The sequence below is a fragment of the Cibotium barometz genome, chromosome 9 (assembly GCF_041138505.1).
Source record: "Cibotium barometz isolate CiBa-2024 chromosome 9, ASM4113850v1, whole genome shotgun sequence".
Lineage (NCBI taxonomy): Eukaryota > Viridiplantae > Streptophyta > Polypodiopsida > Cyatheales > Cibotiaceae > Cibotium > Cibotium barometz.
The window spans coordinates 22,858,955-22,881,929 of NC_141054.1; the positions used below are offsets into that span (position 1 = coordinate 22,858,955).

The 22,975-nt window shown below is 41.8% G+C and overlaps 1 protein-coding gene across 10 annotated transcripts in view; it reads right to left on the bottom strand.

The window, feature by feature from the left end:
• The window catches only part of LOC147635339 (uncharacterized), a 90,784-nt gene extending 75,928 nt beyond the window's left edge, over nucleotides 1-14,856 (bottom strand). For all 10 annotated transcript variants that reach the window (XR_015266636.1, XR_015266631.1, XR_015266633.1 and 7 more), the window contains exons 1-2: nucleotides 14,565-14,856; nucleotides 947-1,042 (exon numbers count right to left, since the gene is read on the bottom strand). Coding sequence is in view for 4 of the 10 variants with exons in the window: in XM_086802576.1 (XP_086658702.1) it covers nucleotides 947-1,042; nucleotides 14,565-14,783 (315 nt within the window). In the remaining 6 variants the exon portion in view is untranslated. The remainder of the gene's footprint in view (nucleotides 1-946; nucleotides 1,043-14,564) is intronic.
• Nucleotides 14,857-22,975: the final 8,119 nt, after the last annotated feature.

Consider the following 22,975-nt stretch of genomic DNA (forward strand, 5'->3'; position numbering starts at 1 on the left):
CACTCAATTCTGTCAAATAGAAGGGTGGGGAAGATAGCCAAGGAATAGGGTGTTCGAGCCCTACTAGGCAAGCGTGGGTTCAAATCGAGCCACCCCCTCCCTTGCATCCCACCTAAGGAGTGCAATTAAAGAAATGAACATCCTCGCCCAAAAAAAAAGTATATCCAATAGCATATACTATGATACAATTATTATGTTAGATTATCCTCATTAGCCAAACAAATACTCAGGTATGTAGTTCTAGGCTTTGCATCACCGAGATCCGATAACTACTGCCCTGACTGTTTTATATTTCCCCAATGGAAAGCATAATCTTCTAATGCCTGCCCAATGTAGTGGTCTCTGCAGCCTCTGATGCCATAAAATGATGGCTGATTTGCAACCCATACTTTGTAGAATGATGAATCTATGGCCTTGCTTTGACAGATGTCCAGCCCCTATTACGGCACTTTTCAGATCTTTAAGAAGATAAAAGATGCTCGTTTCTACCCATCCATTAGAAGCGTGAGGGTTGAAGAGGTAAGCTGGCATTGAGCCAAAGGCCCGTGCCAAGCAAGCAACAAGAGGTAGAAGATATGGAAAAGCTTTTGCAAACATACTAGCGTCAAATAAGGTCACCCTTCAGAAGGGCTATGTATTTTCCACAAAAGAAAAAAAGGAAAATAAAAATAGTAAAAAGCATTGGGTGTTTAATGATCCTTTTATAGTTGATGTAAGATAGTAACTTCATGATCTGAAGCTTGAAGCTGTCCCCGGCCATGGAGCCCAAGTGGTAGGGGGGACTGAAACTTTTGGCTAATGCAAGAGTTCAAACCCCACTGGATGCAGCAGCTGAATGCACTGTTGCCTATCACCACATAAATACATTACACTAAAAAAAGGAGTATAAAAGCTTAATCTTATCAAAGTCATTACTTTACATATAGCAAATCAATTGTGAACTCACCACTTCAGCCGTGTCAAGGATGTTAATGCCATTGTCAAAGGCGTAGCAGAGCTGTTCATGGGCCTCCTTCTCTGTGTTTTGCTTACCCCAGGTCATCTAAAAACCCCAGAAAAAAATCATGTGTAAGGGGTAGATTGTATTAAATGATCAATCATTAAATGGCAATCCCACGTCATATAAACATACATTGACGTGTATATATTATCCACCCATATATGTGTGGGTGTGTATGCACACATACACACACAAAGAACATAAATATACATATGCGTGTGTGGATGCGCACACGCATGTAGTGTGTGTGGGAGGGGGGGTGCGCCTGTGCATGCACGAATGTATGTGTGTCAATCTCTCTCTCTCTCTCTCTCTCTCTCTCATACACACACACACACATATGTAATGTACATATATATATACTCTTTTCTTTTCTTTTCTTTTTGTAAAAACCAATACTCTATTATCCAGAAACAACATACATGGGGAGGATATACTTCAAAGAGAAGTCATCCAAAGAAGAAAGCTAAAAACAGTAGAAAAAGACTTCAAACTATGGGATTGGCAGTCTCACACACACACACACACACACACACACACACACACACACACATATACATACATATATAGATGTACACCTATATATGTACATGTAGACACATATATGTATGTACATATAAACGTATATGTGCATTGTATATGTATATGCGTGTGAATATATCTATAAGTTTATTTATTTATTTATTTGTTTGTTTTTTCTTTCCATTGACAACTAGGTAGGACATTATTTTCGTAAGTGCAAGCTTCATAATGTAGCCTTTCCCAACTTGCCAACCAATGCTTCCAATGTTCTTGTCAATGGAATTTGAAAAGGTTGGCTCTGTCAAAATAGGCAGCGGAGATGATAACAAAATCTGAGATCACAAGAGCAAGTAGAGTGCAGAAAATAGACAACACAAGAGAAGGAGAGAGATAGGCATGTAACTCTTCTCTATACACAAGATCCCGCAATGAAAACTGAATACAACAATGTGGGGGCAATGGGGCCTATTTATATGGCCCCAAACTGCAGTCGGCCAGTGCTGAGATGCACCGCTAGCCCACACGACTGGGTACTTCCAGTCGGCCAGCATAGAAATCACCCACGACCCCTACTAAGCAGGTCGGCCAGCTCCATGTGCAAAAGAGTGCAGTCGGCCAGCTCCAGTTGCTCCTGCCAGCATGTGGCAGCCACCCACACCATGGAAAAACGGGAAAACATGGGGAAAAAAATACGGGGAGTGAGGAAAAATGAGAAAACACCTATACAGGGCGGGCACAGCCACAACAGAGGCCCTGGTGTCTAGATGATCACATCACATATGTTGGTCATGTACGTGTGCGAGCACCCCAACCACATACGTTGATACCATGGTCACATCATATACATTGGTCACATGTCACTACCCTAGTCATGTATGTGACCACCCTGGTCCCATACATGGTCACATACATCACCACCGTATTCACGTAGGTTGGTCACGTATGTCACTACCTTGGTCACATATAAGGTCACGTATGTGACTGCCCTGGTCACATATATGGTCACACGTATATGACCACCCTTGTCACATACATGGTCACACATTTGTGAACACCCTAGTCACCTACCTTGGTCACGTATGTGACCACCCTAGTCATGTACCTTGGTCATGTATGTGACCACCTTGTTCACATAACCTGGTCAAGTATGTGACCACCCTGGTCACATACATGTGTGGACCACGGTAGGTGTGTGTATATATATATATATATATATAGAAGGTGTTGCCAACGTCGTTGAGATGTTTGCATTGAACTTGCCAGCACGAGCATGTTAGAAGTCATCTCCTGTCTTTATTAGACACTAGGGCCTTTGTTGTGGGTGTGCCTGCCCTGTATAGGTGTTTTCTCATTTTTCCTCACTCCTCGTATTTTTTTCCCCATTTTTTTCCATTTTTCCATGGTGTGGGTGGCTGCCACATGCTGGCAGGAGCAACTGGAGCTGGCCGACTGTACTCTTTTGCACATGGAGCTGGCCGACCTGCTCAGTAGGGGTCGTGGGTGATTTCTATGCTAGCCGACTGGAAGTACCCAGTCGTGTGGGCTGGCGGTGCATCTCAGCACTGGTCGACTGCAGTTTGGGGCCATATAAATAGGTCCCATTGCCCCCACATTGAAGAGTTATGTGGGAGACATACACAGAGAAACACAAGGGAGAGAGAGAGAGAGAGTTGTGGGGATAAGTCAACTCATGAGGCATGAGTGTGTGACTCCCCTATCACACATGTATATTGCACTAGTACACATAGTGCACTTAGTACTTTTAATGTACTAAGTGTACTATGTACTATAACTTATGGGCTTGTACACACTATAAGGGTGGGCATAACGCCTTTACCCCAACAACCTCCCACTTAAAGGCAAAGTGCCCTTAAGTAAAGGAAAAGCAAAAAACAGCATGTACATGATAATATACAAGGCCATATCAAGGCTGAAACTGGCCTCATCCAATGCCCATCAAGTGTCTGCAATGAGCAAACCGCTCCGGAGGCAAACTCTTCGTCAACAGATCAGCCGGGTTGTCATCCGTATGAATCTTAACAAGCTGAATTTGCTTGTTCTCTATCACCTCTCTGATGAAGTGATACTTCACATCCACATGCTTCGTCTTTGCATGAAAGACAGGGTTCTTTGCCAACTAGATGGCACTCTGACTGTCACAATGCAACAATGGAATATCCCCTGTATAGCCCAAATCAACCACTAACCGAGATAGCCATAATGCCTCCTTGCAAGCCTCTGTGGCTGCAATATACTCGGCCTCTGTAGTAGATAAGGCAGTGCACTTCTGCATCCTGGATATCCATGACACAGCACCTCCTGTGAATGTAAATACATAACCGGTAGTAGACTTCCGGTTATCTGGATGACCGGCATAATCCGAATCCGTGTAACCATGCACTAATACATCCTGTTTGCCAAAACAAATGCACATATTCTGTGTGCCCTTTAGGTATCTCATGACACCTTTCACTGCTTCCCAATGCTTCTTGCCAGGGTTGGCCATGTATCTAGAAACCACTCCCACTGCAAATGCAATGTCCGGCCTAGTAGCAACCATGGCATACATGAGACTGTCACAAGCTGAAGCATACGGAATCTTGGCCATATCAGCCCTGCCACTATCTGACTGTGGGCTGTCCATAGCACTGAGTTTCACATATGGAGGCAAAGGAGTACTAGCTTTCTTCCCCCCGTCCATATTGAACCTCTGCAAGACTTTGCCAATGTATTCCTTCTGAGACAAATACAACACATGCTGATTTCTGTCCCGAAGTATCCGCATACCCAAGATGTGATTTGCATCACCCAAATCCTTCATATCAAAGGTTTGATGCAGCCTCTGCTTCAAGGCATCCATCTCCTTACGAGATTTTCCGGCAATCAACATATCATCAATATACAAGATGAGGATCAATAGACTGCCATCCAAAGCTTTCTTGGTGTACAAGCAGTGATCTATGTCACTTCTCCTGAATTTCTGGGATTTCATGAATGTATCAAATTTGTGATACCATTCCCTTGGTGCCTGTTTGAGCCCATAAAGACTCTTTTTCAGCTTGCATACAAGCTTCTCCTTTCCACTTACTGCATAACCCTCTGGCTGCTGCATATATATCTCCTCATGGAGATCACCGTGAAGAAAAGCAGTCTTCACATCCATCTGAATCAAGTCCAGATCATCATGTGCAACCAAAGCCAACACAGCTCTAAGTGTGGTCATTTTGACCACTGGAGAGAAGATCTCCTCAAAGTCCACACCATATTCCTGCTTGAAGCCCTTAGCCACTAACCTGGCTTTGTATCTTGGCTTTGCATCTGGTGCAACTTTGAGCCTGTATACCCACTTGCATGGCAAAACCTTCTTGCCTGCAGGCAAATGCACCAACTTCCATGTACCATTTTTGTGCAGAGAATCCATCTCTGACTTCATGGCACGCTCCCATAGAGCCTTGTCTGCCCTCTGTAAAGCCTCCTTATAACATGAGGGCTCCCCACAGTCAGTAAGCATCAAATAGTCAACCCCTGGAACAAACCTGTCAGGGGCTCTGGAGGGTCTAGTGGACCTCCGTACCCAATGACCATCATTTGCAGGTTGCTGTCCAGCCTGCATATCACCCATTGGTGGCTCCTGTTCCATGCCATAAGGCTGAAATATCATGCCCGGTATCTCCTCTAACTGTGGTATATCCATAGGGATATCTTCTGCCATATCTGGCTGTCCATTTGGACCATTTTCAGCACCATTTAAGGGCTGGTTTTCCTGCTGTAATGGCTGATTTACAGCCCTTTATTGTTGTCCATGATGTCCATCATCATCAAAGATGACTCTGCCAGGCTCCTGTTGCCTTGCAGGCTCCTTATACATGCATGTTTCATCAAAAATGACATCATTGCTGCGTATGATCTTTCTATTCATGGGATCCCAAAGTCTATACCCCATTTCACCTCTGTCACCATATCCTAGGAATATGCATTTATGAGACTTAGGATCAAGTTTGGTGCGCATTTCCCTGCGTATGTGCACGTACGCAACGCAACCAAACACTCTCAAGTGCTTGTATGACGGAGGCTTCCCTGTCCATACTTCTTCTGGCACTTTCCCACCAAGCCTCGTGTTAGGTGACCTGTTTATAAGGTGAACGGCTGTCATAACAGCTTCAGCCCAAAAACCATGAGGTAATGCAGCATGTGACAACATAGAACGGACCTTCTCCTGTATGGTCCTGTTCATCCTCTCTGCTGTCCCGTTTTGTGGAGGATCATAAGGAGTAGAGAGCTCCCTCTTGATGCCTTTAGCATCACAAAAGTCCTGAAACTGTTTGGACATGTACTCTCCACCATTGTCGGAACGCAAAGCTTTCAGTGTTTTGCCAGTTTGATTCTCAACAAGAGCAACAAACTTCTGAAACACTGAGAATGTATCACTCTTCAAACGAAGAGGATAGACCCACACCTTACGTGTGGCATCATCAATAAAGGACACAAAATATTTTGCCCCTCCCAAAGAAAGCTGAGGCATCTCACATACATCTGTATGCACAAGCTCTAACTGAGCATCTTTCTGTCCAAGAGCTTTCTTGTGGGGGCACTGTAGTTGCCTACCATATATACAATGCTCACAAAACTGAAAACTTGAAAACTTTAGAGAAGGCAAGTAACCCAAACGAGACAATTGCTCCATTCCCTTGACACTCATGTGTCCCAACCGGCTATGCCACATAGAAATTTCCGGCAGCTCGGTTGCATTTACATTAGCATGGTGACAAACACCTGCATGCATGAAATAAAGAGTGTCCACCTTAGAGCCTCTGGCAACAACCAGTGAGCCCTTACTAATCTTCCACTTTCCACGACCAAATGTGGTAACATAATCAGCATCATCAAGCTGTCCAGTAGAAAGCAGATTCTTTTTGATCTCAGGCACATGCCTGACATCATGGAGCATAAGCTGTGAGCCATCTGAAAATACAAGCCTTACATCACCTCTGCCAAGAATCTTGCATGCATGGTTATCACCCAAATAAACCACTCCTTCATTGCCAGCAGTATACCTGACAAACAAGTCTCTGCAACCTGTGACATGAAAGGAGGCACCTGAATCAATGATCCATGGGTGCATATCATGACCACCTGTAAGAAGTGAATGGGCATCAAGTGAAGAAGTAAATAGGACCTCATCCTCACTGCCACCTGCATGTGACACATTGATTTCTTCAATCGTGACTCCACTTTTGCCCTTTGGCTTTACATCTTTGGCTTCATCTTTCTCTTTGTCTTTGCCTTTTCCCTTTTCTTTTTGATCATTTTTCCATTTGTAGCATTGCTTTTTAATGTGTCCCTTCTTGCCACAAAAATGGCATTCCAAATCCTTTTTGGAGCGAGACTTGCTCCTTCCCCGTTCTTGGCTTTTACCCCTTTGCTGGGATCTCCCACGTGCATTCATTGCATTGGACTTTCCAACAGAGTTGTTTTTCCTGTTCATCTCTTCTTGAAGAAGAGCACCCTCAACATCTGCATATGACAGCATAGCATTCGAATTGCTAGTGGCTGTCCTAAATGTGTCCCAACTCTCTGGCAAAGTGCATAACAAAAAAGTGGCTTTGAACTCATCGTCCATTGCCAACTTTTGATTAATGACCTGGCTGACAATACCATTAAACTCATTTAGATGGGCTGTCATAGAAGCCCCTTCCTTCATCTGAAGACCTATGAGTTTCTTCAACCAATACACTTTGCTTGAGGCACTTTGCTGGGCATACAAGTCCTGCAATCTCTGCCACATTCCCCAAGCTGTCTTCTCTTCACGAATGCTGAAAAGTAATGAGTCTGACACAGACAACATGATAGTAGATCTTGCCAGCTCATCCATATCTTCCCACTCTTCAGCAGTAAGAGAAGCGGGCATTACACCCCTTTCTTTGATAGGCTTGTGCTGCTTTTTCTGAAGCAACACATTGTAGCACTGGGTTTGCCAAATATCATAATTATGCGAGCCTTCAAGCTTCTTGATGTGAAGCAATGAAGAGCTCTCACCTGTGGTTGCCATAGCAATATGCAACCTGTCAATGCCTGACTCCCTGCAAGTGTGCAAACACTGCACCAAAAGCACACAAAGTGCTCACAGTTTTTCTCCCAAGCTTTATCTCCCACTGCGGAAGCAAGAATGCAACTTTTCTCCCACTTTATGTGATGAAAAACACCAAAATCTGGTTGCTGCAGATTTTGGACAGCACCTTAAATGTGCTCTTTTGCCCTTCCAAAGTACTGTACAACAGTACCAAGTGCTTACAAATGATGTACCAAACCTGTACCGGCAAGTACAGCAGCTGAAATTGAACCTTTTGGTCACTCAAAATAGTGTACAGCCATGCCAAAACATGCACAAAGCTGTGCCAAATCTGTACCAGCAGGTACAGTAGCAATAAATGCTCTCCTGGCTGTCCAAATGAGTAAAAATCAGACTTTTACAGTCCCGAACACTGCATAAAACAGTCCAGAACAGAAATTGGGCAAAAGCCCCTTGACTGCAAGCTGATTTTTGAGGATTCAAGGCATAAATGTCTTGCCTGCTGCTTTGCCAAGCTCAACAAGCATACAAACTTGAAAAGCCCCTTGATTTAAGATCAATTTCCGATCATACATGGTACATTGGCGCACATGAAGGCATCCAGAGTGTTCACGATGCTTCCCCCTGGCCACATATACATCAAATACATGAAAGCCCCTTGATTTACAGGCACATTGAGTGCTTGTAAGGCATCAACACATTATCCACAGCATCAAACGCGATTGCCTGCATGCAAATCAACCAAATCGGCACAAAAGCCCCTTGATTTGCACTGCAATTTGCTGCAATTTGCTGCAATTTTGCCCAAATGTGCGATTTCTCACATCATACAGCATGTATGAGTGCTTAATTGCACAATTACATCAAAAGCCCCAAATTTCGACATCCAATTTCCTGCAAATTGATCCTGATTTGACCAATTTCCTGCAAATTGATCCTGATTTGACCAATGTCACCCAATTTTTGCCAATTTTGCTCAAAAATTGAGCAATTGGGCACCTGTACCTGCTCAATTGTTGATTGTACTTGCTCAATTGCAAATCCCAAAAAAAAATTGAGGCAAATACCTTGTAATTTCTGATTTTCCTTCAATTTGCAGGCTGTTGCAGGAGATGGGGGCAATTCTTGCTGCTGCAGATTGTTGGTGCAGAAAGAGTGCCTTGTTGATGAGAGAGATCATCGAGTGCTGCTGGGCAGAAGAGATCCTGACGCCAGCTGCTGGGCAGCGTGGCTGCACCTGGCTGACCCCCACGACCAGCCCTCCACGCTCAACGCCTGGCAGCTGTAGGCGCCTGAATGGCTGGGCACGCCTGGCTCAGTTGCCTACGTCCAGCGATAGCGGCCAGCCTGCGCTGCTGGTTGGGCACGAATGCTGCGTTTGCCTTCGCCTATCCGCCTGCGTGTACCAGCCGACGACTAACGCCCAGCAGCCTTCGCTCAACGCCCGCCTCACGTATTCGCCTAGCGCTGTGCGCTTCGCTCGTGTTTGCCTTCGCTCACGCTTCGCCTAGTATTCGCTTCGCTTAGCGCTGGCGCCTTCGCCTAATATGTTCTGTTGAGTGGTGGTGATGACTACCTCTTCTGATGTGACTGTCATCAGAGGTTGCCACAGCAGCCCCTGCCTTGTCTTGGGCGTCAGTCAACCTGCTTCGGCTCTTGCTGCTGCACTACTGCCGGGATGCCTCCTTTGAACTGCGCTAGTGAGTAGCTGCAGCTTGCTTGTCCTCAGCAACAAATCCTACTTCTTTCTCCTCGAAGGAACTGAAGGCTCTAATACCAGTTGATGGGAGAGAATTAGGGTTAAGAGTTATGTGGGAGACATACACAGAGAAACACAAGGGAGAGAGAGAGAGGGAGTTGTGGGGATAAGTCAACTCATGAGGCATGAGTGTGTGACTCCCCTATCACACATGTATATTGCACTAGTACACATAGTGCACTTAGTACTTTTAATGTACTAAGTGTACTATGTACTATAACTTATGGGCTTGTACACACTATAAGGGTGGGCATAACGCCTTTACCCCAACACATTGTTGTATTCAGTTTTCATTGCGGGATCTTGTGTATAGAGAAGAGTTACATGCCTATCTCTCTCCTTCTCTTGTGCTGTCTATTTTCTGCACTCTACTTGCTCTTGTGATCTCAGATTTTGTTATCATCTTCGCTGTGTATTTTGACATGGTATCAGAGCTCTAGGCTCTTGAAAGATCCTGGAAGTTTTCTGAGCAAGAGGGGGATTGTTGCGTTGCTGATTGGTGGACTGTTTTGGATTGTTCGGGAAGAGAAGTAGCAAGAGGAAGGCGGGCTAAGTATCTGGACAGCCACTTGCAGGTTTAAAGTTTTTTTTTCCCACCGACCTACCCTTTTCAGTTACATCCCCGTGATGGCAGATTTGTTAGAGATGGCTGAGAAGCATGTGAAGATCCCAACTCTCCCCACGTTCTCAGTGGACCGTCAGTTCGACAGGAACAATTACGGCATCTGGAAGGTTATGATGGAGTCTGTGTTGGAGTCATATGACCTTGCTGATTTCATCGTTATTGGGGTTCCACGGCCGGAAGCAGAGGAAGGGGAGTTACTGTCAATGAAGAAGGACCGTGAGGCACAGGCACAGACGTGGGATCGTGTCAACGCCAGGGTCCGGTCATTTATTTTCCTCAATTGCACACCACAAGCAATCAATCACGTGAAGCATATGACGCTGGCCAGAGGCATATGGCAGCACTTGGCTTCTCTTTATAACAGGGTATCACCCATGAAGAGGATCTCCTTGGAAGTGCAGATGCGGGTTATGAACCGTGCAAAGTCGTCGACGATGCGGGAGCACATTAACAAGTTGTAGGCCCTTCAGCAGGAAGTCCTCCAGGTTGTGAAGGAGATATCATCTAAAGACATGGCCATTACTTTGTTGTCCCACTTGCCTGCTCAGTATTCCGCTTTCTACTCCTCTTTGATTATGAGTGGCAGGCTCAGCATCATTACCTGGGAGGAGCTTGTGCCCATGGTCTTGGACCAGGAGGAACGTTTCTTGAACACTCCTCACAGCGGAGGTTCGGAGGCCTTAACTGGCCAACGGTGGAAAGGCGGGAATAACAACAAGGGCAAAGGGAAGGCTTCACCGGAGAAGTCTTCTGAGAAGAAGCCTAACTCAGAATGAGAGAAACTGAAGGCCGAGCGGTCTTGCAATGATTGTGGCGAGAAAGGCCACTACTGGAGGAAGTGTCCTAAGCAAACTGGGAAGAGTGCTGATTCTTGAGCCTCAGTTGCAAAGACTCCTGCATTTGTGCACTTAGAGATGATGGACTCCGATGCTTCATTGTCTTTAAGCGAGGAGGCAGTTGGCTTCACCGCAAAGGATACCTGGAAATGGATTCTTGACAGTGGTGCTTCCAGGCACATGACTCCGTCCCGTGACTTCTTTTTGGATCTAAAACGGCAGTCACGTCGCATTTTCATAGGCGACAATCCGATACACAGTGAGGGCCGGATAGAGATTATTCCGGACAACAAGGAGGGCAAGCATGCCTCCCGTGTTCTTTACGTCCTTGCTCTTGGTTTTCATCTTCTGTCAGTGCATGAAGTATGCAAGACTGGCTTTTGGGTGGAATTTGAGGAGCATTCAAATGGAGTTGTAGAACGCAAAAAGAGGACTGTGGTGGAGATGGCGAGGACCATGCTGGAGCATCGTGATCTTCCTCGTCCACTTTGGGGAGAGGCTGTGGCAACGGCTGTCCATACCCTCAACCGGTCTCCAACGACTTCAGTACCTAATATGACTCCGTTTGAGGCATACTTTGGCAGGAAACCTGATGTCTCGCACTTCCGTGTTTTTGGGAGTGATGCGTATGTACATATTCCGAAGAAGCAGAGAGGGAAGCTTGACTCCAAATCCCGCAAGCTTATATTTGTGGGGTATAATTCTCTTTCCAAGGGATACAGATTGTATGATCCAGATAGGAATGAGATTGTTGTCAGCCAGGATGTGGTTTTTGATGAGCATGTTCCAGTGTCCACTATTGAGGAGCTGCTACTTCTTGGAGATCCAGAAGAGTCTGATGATGATTCCCAGACCATTGTTGCAGTTGATCAACCTCAGTCAGTACAGGAGGTTGAGCCCGCAGCTGGAGTAGAGCCCTCGCAACAGCAGGAGGCTCCAGGATTTGTTCGAGTACCCACGTGGTTGTTGGACACCCTTCGAGAGTCGGGTGTCACCACGGAGTTACCCTCCGAGTGGACCACAGAGGACGGCCCTCGAAGATCGCATAGAGTCCGCGACAAAAGCAATACAGCGGAGCTTCTTCAGGTAAACTATGCTTTGATGTCTTGTATTATGCAGGACAAGGAGCTCACTTCCATGAAGGAAGCCCTTTCACAGGGTACTTGGAGGAAAGCCATGCAGGTGGAACTTGATGCCATCGAGAAGAAGAAAACATGGGAGTTGGTATCGAGGCCGTCGAAACGGTTAGTCATTGGTGTCAAATGGGTCTTTAAGACCAAATATGCGTCAGATGGGTCGGTGGACAAACACAATGCCAGACTTGTGGGGCTAAAGGTTATGCTCAGCGGCAGCCAGGCATCGACTACGAGGATACCTTTGCACCGACAGCACGAATGACCACGATTCGGACCGTTTTTTCCCTTGCTTCTTCTCAGAGGTGGCCAGTGTATCAAATGGATGTAAAATCTGCGTTCCTTAATGGTAACCTACAGGAGGAGGTGTATGTTGAGCAGCTCCAGACTTTGTTGTTCTAGGATTAGAAGGGATGGTTTACAGGTTACGTAAGGCCTTGTATGGTCTTAAGCAGGCTCCCAGGGCTTGGAATCAGAATATTGATTCCTTCTTTGTTCGGACTGGTTTTCAGAGATTGGTTGTTGCAGATCCCATCCTGTATCTCTTTCGGGAACGTGGCATGGTTACGATTATCATCCTTTATGTGGATGATCTCATTCTCACCAGTGGTCATGTGGAGCACATTGGCGTGACGAAGGCTGCCTTGTCAAAGGAGTTTGAGATGACTGACCTAGGCTTACTCCACTTCTCTTTGGGATTGGAGATTTGGCAAACCCAGAGGGGTTTTTTTGTCTCTCAGCAACGGTATGTTCATGAGTTGCTTGAGGCCTTTGGGATGGAGAACTACAAGCCTATTACTTCGCCGATGTACCCAAACACAAAGTTAACCGTTAATGATCCTTGTGAGCCAGTTGATGCCTCGCAGTATCGAAAGTTGGTTGGTTCATTGATCTGGTGTGCTGAACACCAAATTGGACTTGAGCTTCTCCGTGGGACTGTTGAGCTCTTTTATGCAGATGCCATTGAAATCTCATTGGGACGCAGGATTGCGGATCTTGTGGTATCTGCAGAGTACGAAGGATCTAGGACTCTTTTACACAGGAGGGGCTGGAGTCAGACTCCAAGGTTGGAGTGACTGAGATTGTGGAGGAGATAAAGACACGAGGAGATTCACTTCAGGTTACAGTTTTTCCCTCGGCTCAGGAGCGGTTTCTTGGAGCAGTAAGAGGCCGCCAACTATTGCCCTATCTTCGACAAAGGCAGACTACCGGGCTGCTTGTGTTGCTGCTTGCGAGGTTGTGTGGCTGCGGAGGCTGCTAGGCGAGATTGGGTTTCCATAGAAGGAGCCCATAGTCATCCAGTGCGATAACTAGAGTTGTATAGCTATTTCTCGGAACCCGGTCTTCCATGCCCGGACCAAGCACAGAGAGATACAGTATCACTTTGTCCATGAGAAGATCTTGGCTGGTGACATCTTGCTACTTTATTGTTCGACGGAGGACAATGCGGCGGACCTCTTCACGAAGTCTCTACCTCAGGCTACGCTCAGGAGGCACTCGAGCTCCCTGGGGTTGATTTCACAGCCAGGAGCTGAGAGGGGGTGTTAGAAGTCATCTCCGGGTGTCAACATATATGACCAAAGTGGTCACATATGTGACTACATGTATATATGTATATATACATACATGTATATATATATACATACATACATACATGTATATATATACATACATACATACATGTATATATATATATATATATATATATATATATATATATATATATATATATATATATGTATATACATACATACATACATACATACATACATACATGTATGTATGTATGTATGTATGTATATATATACATACATATATATGCATATATGTATGTATATATATATATATATATATATATATGCATATATGTATGTATATATATATACATATATGTATGTATGTATATACATATATGTATGTATATATACATGTATATATATGTATATATACATGTCTATATACATATATGTATGTATGTATATATACATGCATATGTATATATACATACACACATATATATATATGTATGTATATATATACATATGTATGTATGTATATATATGTATATATATATATATATATATATGTATATATAGTATATATATACGCGCACACACACATTATATATATATACATACATACATACATATATTTCTATATATATGTATATATACACACACATATATATATATATATTTACATACATACATACATATATTTCTATATATATGTATATATACACACACACACACATATATATATATATATGTATGTGTGTATATACATATATATGTATATGTATGTGTGTATACATACATATATATGCACGTGTATATACAAATATGTGTGTATACATACATTCATACATATATATGTATGTACACACACACATAATGTATATGTATGCACACATGCATGTATATATATATTGTGTGTCGATATATATATTATATTGATATTATATTATATTTATTTATTATACAACTCATATACGTACATACATACATATAATACATCTGTATGCACATGCATACATATATGTATGTATAATGCGTACATATACGTATGTATAAATAATGAAATGGCAAGGTGAAGGGGGTATAATAGAAGAATGCCTACCGTGCCAAGGGTAACCTCACTGATCAAGAGGTCGGAATCACCCAGTTTATTGTACCGGAGAGTTTGCTGAGGAGACGAGGCGACTGCCGCTCTGATGCATGAGTTGAGTTTTGGGAGCGTAGAATAACAAGAATGGTGGGAAAGGGGAACGCGTGCGAGTAGGGGATATGATGATTGGGAAACGAGAGAGCACGACGCGGAAATGAACAGGCACGACATGTTCTATCTCTGCCTCTCACAGAAGTGTTTATCCCCTCGTGTATTGATTTGCTCGAAAAATATAACGTGGAATGCTATATTTTATAATAGTATAAGTGGTTTTGTTATATATTATGACTAGTGGTACACCAATGTACATGCCCATGGGCGGTACCGTTTTCCTCCTACCTCCACCTTCATCACTATATCACATGGTGGATTGAATGAACTAAAGCTGTGGGATCAACGACAACGGAGAGTAAGGCACGGTCGTTTAGGCAATCTGGGCCTGCATGGTTGCATAACCCTCTTTTGCAAGGCGATGTACTTAGTGTATCTAGCAGTTGTTACGCTTAGACAGGCTTTCGATGAGACATAGTTGCCGTAGGGAGAGCTAAATATTAGCGTTATAGCACCATAAGGAAGTTGGACATCAATTTATCTTCTCCACCAAGGGGCAAGTTTTATATAGCATTCTGGAGCATCTTTACAAGGGCGACAAAGGCATACCATAAGGTTGTGTTTTGGAGACGTGACCAAGGCAACAAAAGCAAGCAAGAAGCCTACATTTTGACTACCATAGAGTAGGCAAAGCAAGGCAAAAGAAGGGGTGGCAAAGCAATGTCTTGGGGTTGCCATGGTGACCAAGAGAAGCCACAACAAGCTATCATCTCTACATTTTTAGGTTGATGTTAGGGTTGCTTTTACTATTATTTGCAAAAGTTGCTTCAACATTTTAGGAGTCAATAATTTCATTCTTGTTGTTGAGAACCTCCCCCAGTATTCTCAGCTTCCACTCTTAACATATCATTAGTATCATAGAGATCGATGGAGTATCTAGCAAATCTCTAAATTTGGCTTTATCTATCTACAAGAGCTTGTAACTAAGTATTCCTTTTGTGAAGCTCTCGAACTTGGATCTCTAACTCTTTAATTATAGTCTCTTCTCCTACCAAGGTTTGTGTTTCTCCTTTGGCAGTGTACCTACCGACATCAGATTAAGAAACTAGATTCTGATGTGCTACAGAAGTTAGCAAAATTGGTCGTGTTTGCTCCACTGGGGCATTTTTCTTGCATCAGCCTTCTCCAAAGGTCAACCTTCCCTAATTCCAGGTTTACTATTCATCAAATGATCATAATCTAGATGATTGTACATTGTTTACACCAAACTTGCTTGCCCCACTCAACATATTTATAAGCTCATATACATGAGGTCTATGTTTAGGAGCTTTCAACATTCCTTTATAACACCATTTCTTGACATTATATATAATTAAGTATTGTTTGTTTGTTGAGCTTATAGTTACAAGAGAGATCAATTTGTTGATTACGTAGCATAATGAGAATACATCATGAGCTTTTGATTATGGGGGAGGGTTCACATCTATACATTCGTAATTTGCCCAATAATACAAATTTTAATGATTTTGTCAGTCCTCCCTTGGTTTGATTCACTAAATGTAGAAGCATGAGGATGTCTTTGCTCTTGTGCTTTGAATCGAATCACCAAGTCCGACATACACTAGGTCTAACTTCGTTGAGTAACAGATAAACATATTTTGCAAGGGCAGATCATTGTGCAAAAGGTCTCTACTATACATGTAGTGCTTGAGTCAAACCATTCATGATGTTGAAAATGTGTTATTTGAAGTGTTTCAGCTCTTTTTACTTCGGTGGGATATTGATTAATTAACTAAAAGTTAAATAATTAAACTATTAATTATTTTAATTAAAAAATTGACAAAGTAGTTTTACCTTTTCTAAAGATAAAAAGATAAAGAAGACAAAGAAGTAAAGTAAACAAAGATAAGTTTGGATGCAAGGTAGTTTCTTTCTATAGCTAATTTTTTGATGGAAAGCCTTTCGATCAAAAAACTCACATTTTAAACATTATTCATCTAGTTATTCATCATGAATACATGTACAATCACAAATAATTTGACCTAAAATCATTATATGACCTGTATAATGCAACGTAACTCTTTCTTCAGCCTTTTTCTAAATTCATTGATATAATGGCACTTTCAACAACAATTGCACTTTCCTTTCTTCTTAGGCTTATCACCCCCCTTCTTGACATCCCTAAAGACTGGGTTGATTATTTTGCCTTTAATATAGTAGCCTCAAGAAAAGGCTTTGTCTTTACCTTTTTAGTGCCTAATCTCCCATATGCATAAAAGGCTTTGTCTTTATCTTTTTAGCGAATAACAATTACCTAATCTCCCATATGCATAAAAGGCTGGTTTTTAAAGGATTTATGTTCTTGTAAGAGCACTGCCAACTAACTCATCAAATGTAAGGGCATTGGGGTTACCCTTCATTATAAGTTAAAGTGTGGATGCAAAACCTTGAATCTGGTAAAACTGTGTGAGAATAGTAGATGCATGTTGTTCTCTCTGAGATCTTTGATCCTTGTGAGAAACTCATCCACAATTAAGTCGCCCTCACTCTGCTTGGACTCTAATTGCTTGCGTAATTAGCCAACACATGCCTCGTTATATATGCAGCTGGTAAAGCACATCATAAGCTTGCTTGATAGTTTTACATGAGAAAATACGATGAATAATTCTCCTTTTCATAGAGAGTGCAACCAATGCATGTGCATGTGCATCCTTGTAATCCCACTTGGCTTGTTCTATTGTGGAAGGTATGCCATAGTTACATCTCAACTAGTATCACCATCCAAAGTACCTATACTATCCCAATGCTAGCAAGACTTGGTGTGCGTGAATGCTAATAACAACATTTATATATGACACATCATATAGGACCATAATGGGTTGTTGGTTTTGCAAAGCTTATCATTAGAGCGGGAAAGCATCCCAAATACATCATTGTCTGTCATTTTTAGACTGTAAATAATCAATCTCTAACACAAAATGCAAATATCCGAACAATCTATAAGTACTATCAATGCCCACTGAGTGCAACCGAGTGGCTCTGCCAACAAAACATATCACTGATGATAAAGATACATGTAAAGAGTATGAAAAATGGCATAGTGTAGAGTATAGAAATGTTATTAGCAAGGATACAAAAGTCAATGACACTGATGACGATATTAATGAAGTTGTTGATGAATGATCTTCAACATTGGATGTTAATGATGATGGGAAAGTGATGGGCGAGATGACGGCCCTACCAGCTACACAATACTGCTACAATGTAAAAAACTTAAAATCAAACAAAGATAGTTCAAACTAACACTCCCCAAGATGTTTGCAATAGCATGTAAAAATAGGCCCCTAAATGCACTTGAAAACTAGCCCAAACGTTACAAAAACTTTTTGGTTATAGGGTATACCTTCTCTGCCTTAGAGAATAGCTTAATCTGAGATAATCAGAAGAGTAGCTCGAGGAGGTGATTATGAGGTGGGGATGAGGGCCAAGGTAGCAACACATGAATGGAGATGAAGGTAGCAACACACACACAAATGCAGTAAAAGCAAGCAGAGATAGAGAGAAGCACGACACTCAAAGTAGATTGATGAGAAGTGACACGATAAGGTCACTTACATAGTCACTCATAAGAGTGTGTACACAAGCTCGGGGAAAAAAAACCTCCTAAAGGAGGGAAAAAGTTTCCCATCCCATTATTAGCCTATGTCCACACATATCACTACCACATAAATGGCTATAATATTTGGTCCCAAGCCTTTGAATTATAGCTAGTCATGTGATCTTCAAGAAAATCCCCTTACAAAGGAATTAGTTCACTTAGAGCAACTAAATGAAGCAAAGATTACATTTAGTTTTAAAAAATGATGGTTGAAAAACTATAAAATTATAAGTAATGGTTTGACATCTAATGAAAAGATAAATGCATGAAAGAAGGTGATGTGGTTAAGCATGTGCAGTGAAAGAATAGCAAATGAAAACTCAAGTACAAAGGCCTAGGTTTCTTTCGTGTTACAAAAGTCACTCCTCAAAGATGTATCAAGATGCTAGAGACCTTCAAAGGGGTTGAGATGGAAGGATATTTCAATGGAAGTAAGATTAAATGCTAGTATGGACCTCTCACCCAAGACATGATAGTATGGACCTCTCACCCAAAACATGCTTTTTCAAATTCAAAAAAAATGACATGAGGCCTGCATCATGCAGCAAAAATAAGAACCAAAGAGGCCACAAATCCAGGAATGCTACACAAATCTCTGTACATAAATCCAAAGTGTTTCTAAGATAGAAATGACTATAAAAACTGGTCGCCCCAAGCTAGAGTTTCCCTGCCATTTGGCTACAAGCCTTGGTCCATATTGGGGCTAGTCACAACTTATTATCTTGGGAGATAAGGACCTCATTAGGCCACCCATTTGGCTACAAGCCTTGGTCCATATTGGGGCTAGTCACAACTTATTATCTTGGGAGATAAGGACCTCATTAGGCCACCCATCCATAACTCCTTTATGGGTACCATAATATCGCATTTTATATTGGAACTAAGGTGTCAAAAATGCATCATTTCCTCTAAACATCTCCTCTTTTTTTAACCTAATAAACCTTGTCCTTAGTCAACTCTTCATCTTATGTGAGCATTTACTCATTTTTGGGGGATTTTCTTTTATTCTTCAATTTAACTCCTCCCTACATTTGGATTAATAAAAGGGATTTCCTATGCACGATCTCCCAAACAGTACCATTTTTGTTCCCTTAGTAGACGAGGGCACCTTGAACCTTTTAATGACCCAAGCCTCCTCCTTAAAAATACATTTCAATAACTCAGGTAACCACAAGAATATGCTTTGCTTGTCTTGATGCTTTAACCACCCCCTCAAACTAATAGGTGATCCAAAATCTTGTCGGTAAAGATAAAGGCCACCTCCCAAACAACAATCTCCATAACTCCCATGGGAGATTCTCAATTAAGAGCACCCTTGAAAGTTAAGGAATCTACGATGCTAATGCTTAAACTTGGTAGCTCACTTTCAAAGAGCACCCTACCCTCAATCTAAATCAAGCTAAGCGAATGTTAAACCTAATCTAAATCAATCCGTCAAAAAGGAAAGCCCACATCCCAAGCCTCACTATATATAGATAAACTTTCTTGTAGCTCAAAGCTACTAGATTCCTAAAACACAAGGCATCTGTATGTAAGATCCTAAGTTAAACCCAGCCACTACTAGAGACTCAAATCTAATCATTAGATTTTGATAAAGTTATTAGTAGCCCATGGTTAATATGAAGGAAAGCCCCACATTTGTGTGCCAAGGTTAAAGACACCTTCGTTGTAGGTTGGATTAATTATGTAGGTAGTCTACATGTTAATGAGGATACAAAAATAAAGGAAGAAAATTGGATGTGTTAACCACTCCATTGATTAACATGGTTTTGCTCATCCAACCTATCATAAGGCGCTTTACCATTTTACACGCACGAATGGGCACTTATCGATTGTTATAGATAACGTTGGAACATATAAAGTGGTCGTACCATGCGCTTAATGTCAAAAAGGAAAATTTTGGAATTAATGTACATAGTTTCTTAAGACTAGTGATAGAGGTCGTACCATTTTTAAGTTTGGTTAGCCTAGTGTGAAAACTAGTCACTTGTATATAAGTCATCTTTACAATAAGCAAGATAATCATTTCCTTGCAATAGGTTGTACTTGTGAGCTCATCTTCTTCCCTCTTTTTGCTTTCTTGTATACTTTTAAATTCATGCTTGCTTGAAGATGCATTCTTGAGTAGGTTTGATTGTTGGCTTCCCTCTTTGATTAGCTTCTTCTTTCCCTACCTATTATGAGAGAGAACTATCGTGAAGGACCATCTCTTCTTGCTTCCATCTAGATATTTGACACACCTTCCCAATAATCGATTTTCTTCAGTAACGCATCAAGATTGAATGGCCCCTCCAAATCAGAATCAGTGTTATCAGTGCCAACATGTAAGGAGTCCATCGCTCCTTCACACTTAGAATGGATGTCATCCTCTACAACATAAAACAATAATATTGAACACTAAAAAGTAATCTAGTTCAGAGCAACTTAACTTAAGAAAAACACTTACTCTTCTCATGCTTTACGTATAACGGCATGCCCAAAACCCAGTTCTTGGCCACTATAGGTATGCGCTCCATACACCTAGCTTTCACACACACCTCCTTTGTGGTCACGGTGCAGGCAAAACAAAACGGATGGTAAAGATGTTTGCATGCAAACATGAAAGAGGCACCTATAAATGCTGAGTCAAGTGACTCCCCACAGGCAACATAATCTCCTCCAACATAGACCATCTTAGTTTCATGTACAACATGTGGGCAAGGATATAACAAGAACCTTCATCCCTTCAAGGTATCAACAATCATCGCTTTGATAAACTTAGACTGGGGGCCTCAGCCTCCTGCAGCTCAACTTTTAGAAAATCACATAGCCTTTGCACATTAACACCAGAACACATTCAAAATACCAAGTCACCAATTTCAAGTTCTTAAATAGTGGTGGATGAAAGTACCCAGTCACCAATAGACCAATTTCAGGTACCTAAACAATAGATTAAAGAACTCTGATAAGCATGCACTCACCATGTTTAGGTACTTTTGAAGTACCTAAACTAATACATATATACACTACCAATTGCCCAATTATAGGTACCTAAATAGTGGATTAAGGTATCCTTATGAACTATTGTAAACAATTTTAGGTACTTTGGAAGTACCCAATACATATTTAAAATACCAATTTTAACAATTTTAGGTACTTAAGAAGTACATAATACATATTTGAAGTACCTAAACATTGGATTAAAGTACCCTGATAAGCTTAAACCTACCTAGTCACCATTTTATGGTACTTTTGAAGTACCTAATCCATATTTAAAGTACTAATTGTAACAATTTTAGGTACTTTAGAAGTACATAATACATATTTGAAGTACCTAAACATTGGATTAAAGTACCCTGATAAGCTTAAACCTACCCAGTCATTGTTTTATGGTACTTTTGAAGTACCTAATCCATATTTAAAGTACCAATTTTAACCATTTTAGGTACTTTAGAAGTACCTAATACATATTTAAAGTACCTAAACAGTGGATTAAAGTACCTTGATAAGCTTAAACCTACCCAGTCACCATTTTAAGGTACTTTTGAAGTACCTAATACATACTTAAACTACCAATACACTTTCACCAAGTACCTAAACAGTGGATTAAGGTATCATTATGAACTGTCAACTACCGTGTAAGCAATTTTAGGTACTTTTGAAGTACCTAATACATATCTATACTACCAATTGACTAATTTCAGGTACCTAAATACTAGATTAAAGTACCTTGAAAAGCTTAAACCAACCCAGTCATAATTTTTAGGTACTTTTGATGCGATGGTCCATTGGTCTTCCTCCAATTGTCCATCTTCCTGTGTCCAAACCCCATGGCTTGCTTCTGCACATGTTCAATACATTTTCCCCAAGTTGCACCCATGCAATTTTGTGTGTGGTTGGATCCTTCTTGGCTGCCTTACATTTCTCGTATGCATAGCAATGGCGGGCAAACTTTGACGTAATCTCTCCATTACATGGAACATGCTGGTATACCTTATGATATAACAATCTACAATCATCTTTGAACCGAGGCTGCAGGTGGTTTAAGTAAACCTTCGCATTCATCTTGTACCTTTGCTGGAACACGGTCAACCAGTGCTCCACAGGAAGGTCAGACTCAGTCATGTCCCTTGCAATCTTGCCCTCCAAGCTTAGCCCATACACTTGGTGAAGCTCTTCAGCAGTAAAACAAAACTTATTAAGCTATGGATATTCATCCATCATCATCTTCTCTGTCATGCAACAACACCAAGATCAAATGATTAAACATTTCAATAGTGACAAGGAAACATACTTGCAAAACCCTAATTGAAATAACATATATTTAACTTACCCTTGCTCTTGGTTGTAGACTGCTTCTCATCCGCCGCTATGACATCAGTCGACTCCGGATAATCTGATACGTTGCGCATCTCTTACTGATTTGTAGATTTTTTGTGAACTGGTGTCTTGACCTTCCCTGCCTTCATTTGCTCCTGAACATACTGGCTATAGGGTGTCTGGGCAACCTCTCTAGCAGTAGAGCAGCTTTTGCTCTGGCCTTAGCTGTGCAGCTTCATGTTGGATTCCTCATCATGGCAGCAAGAGAAACGACACCCAACAAATAAAGAACAAACCCGAATGGCCTTAGCTCTATTGCTTAGAACATATAATTAGCAAATAAGCGAGCGTAGAA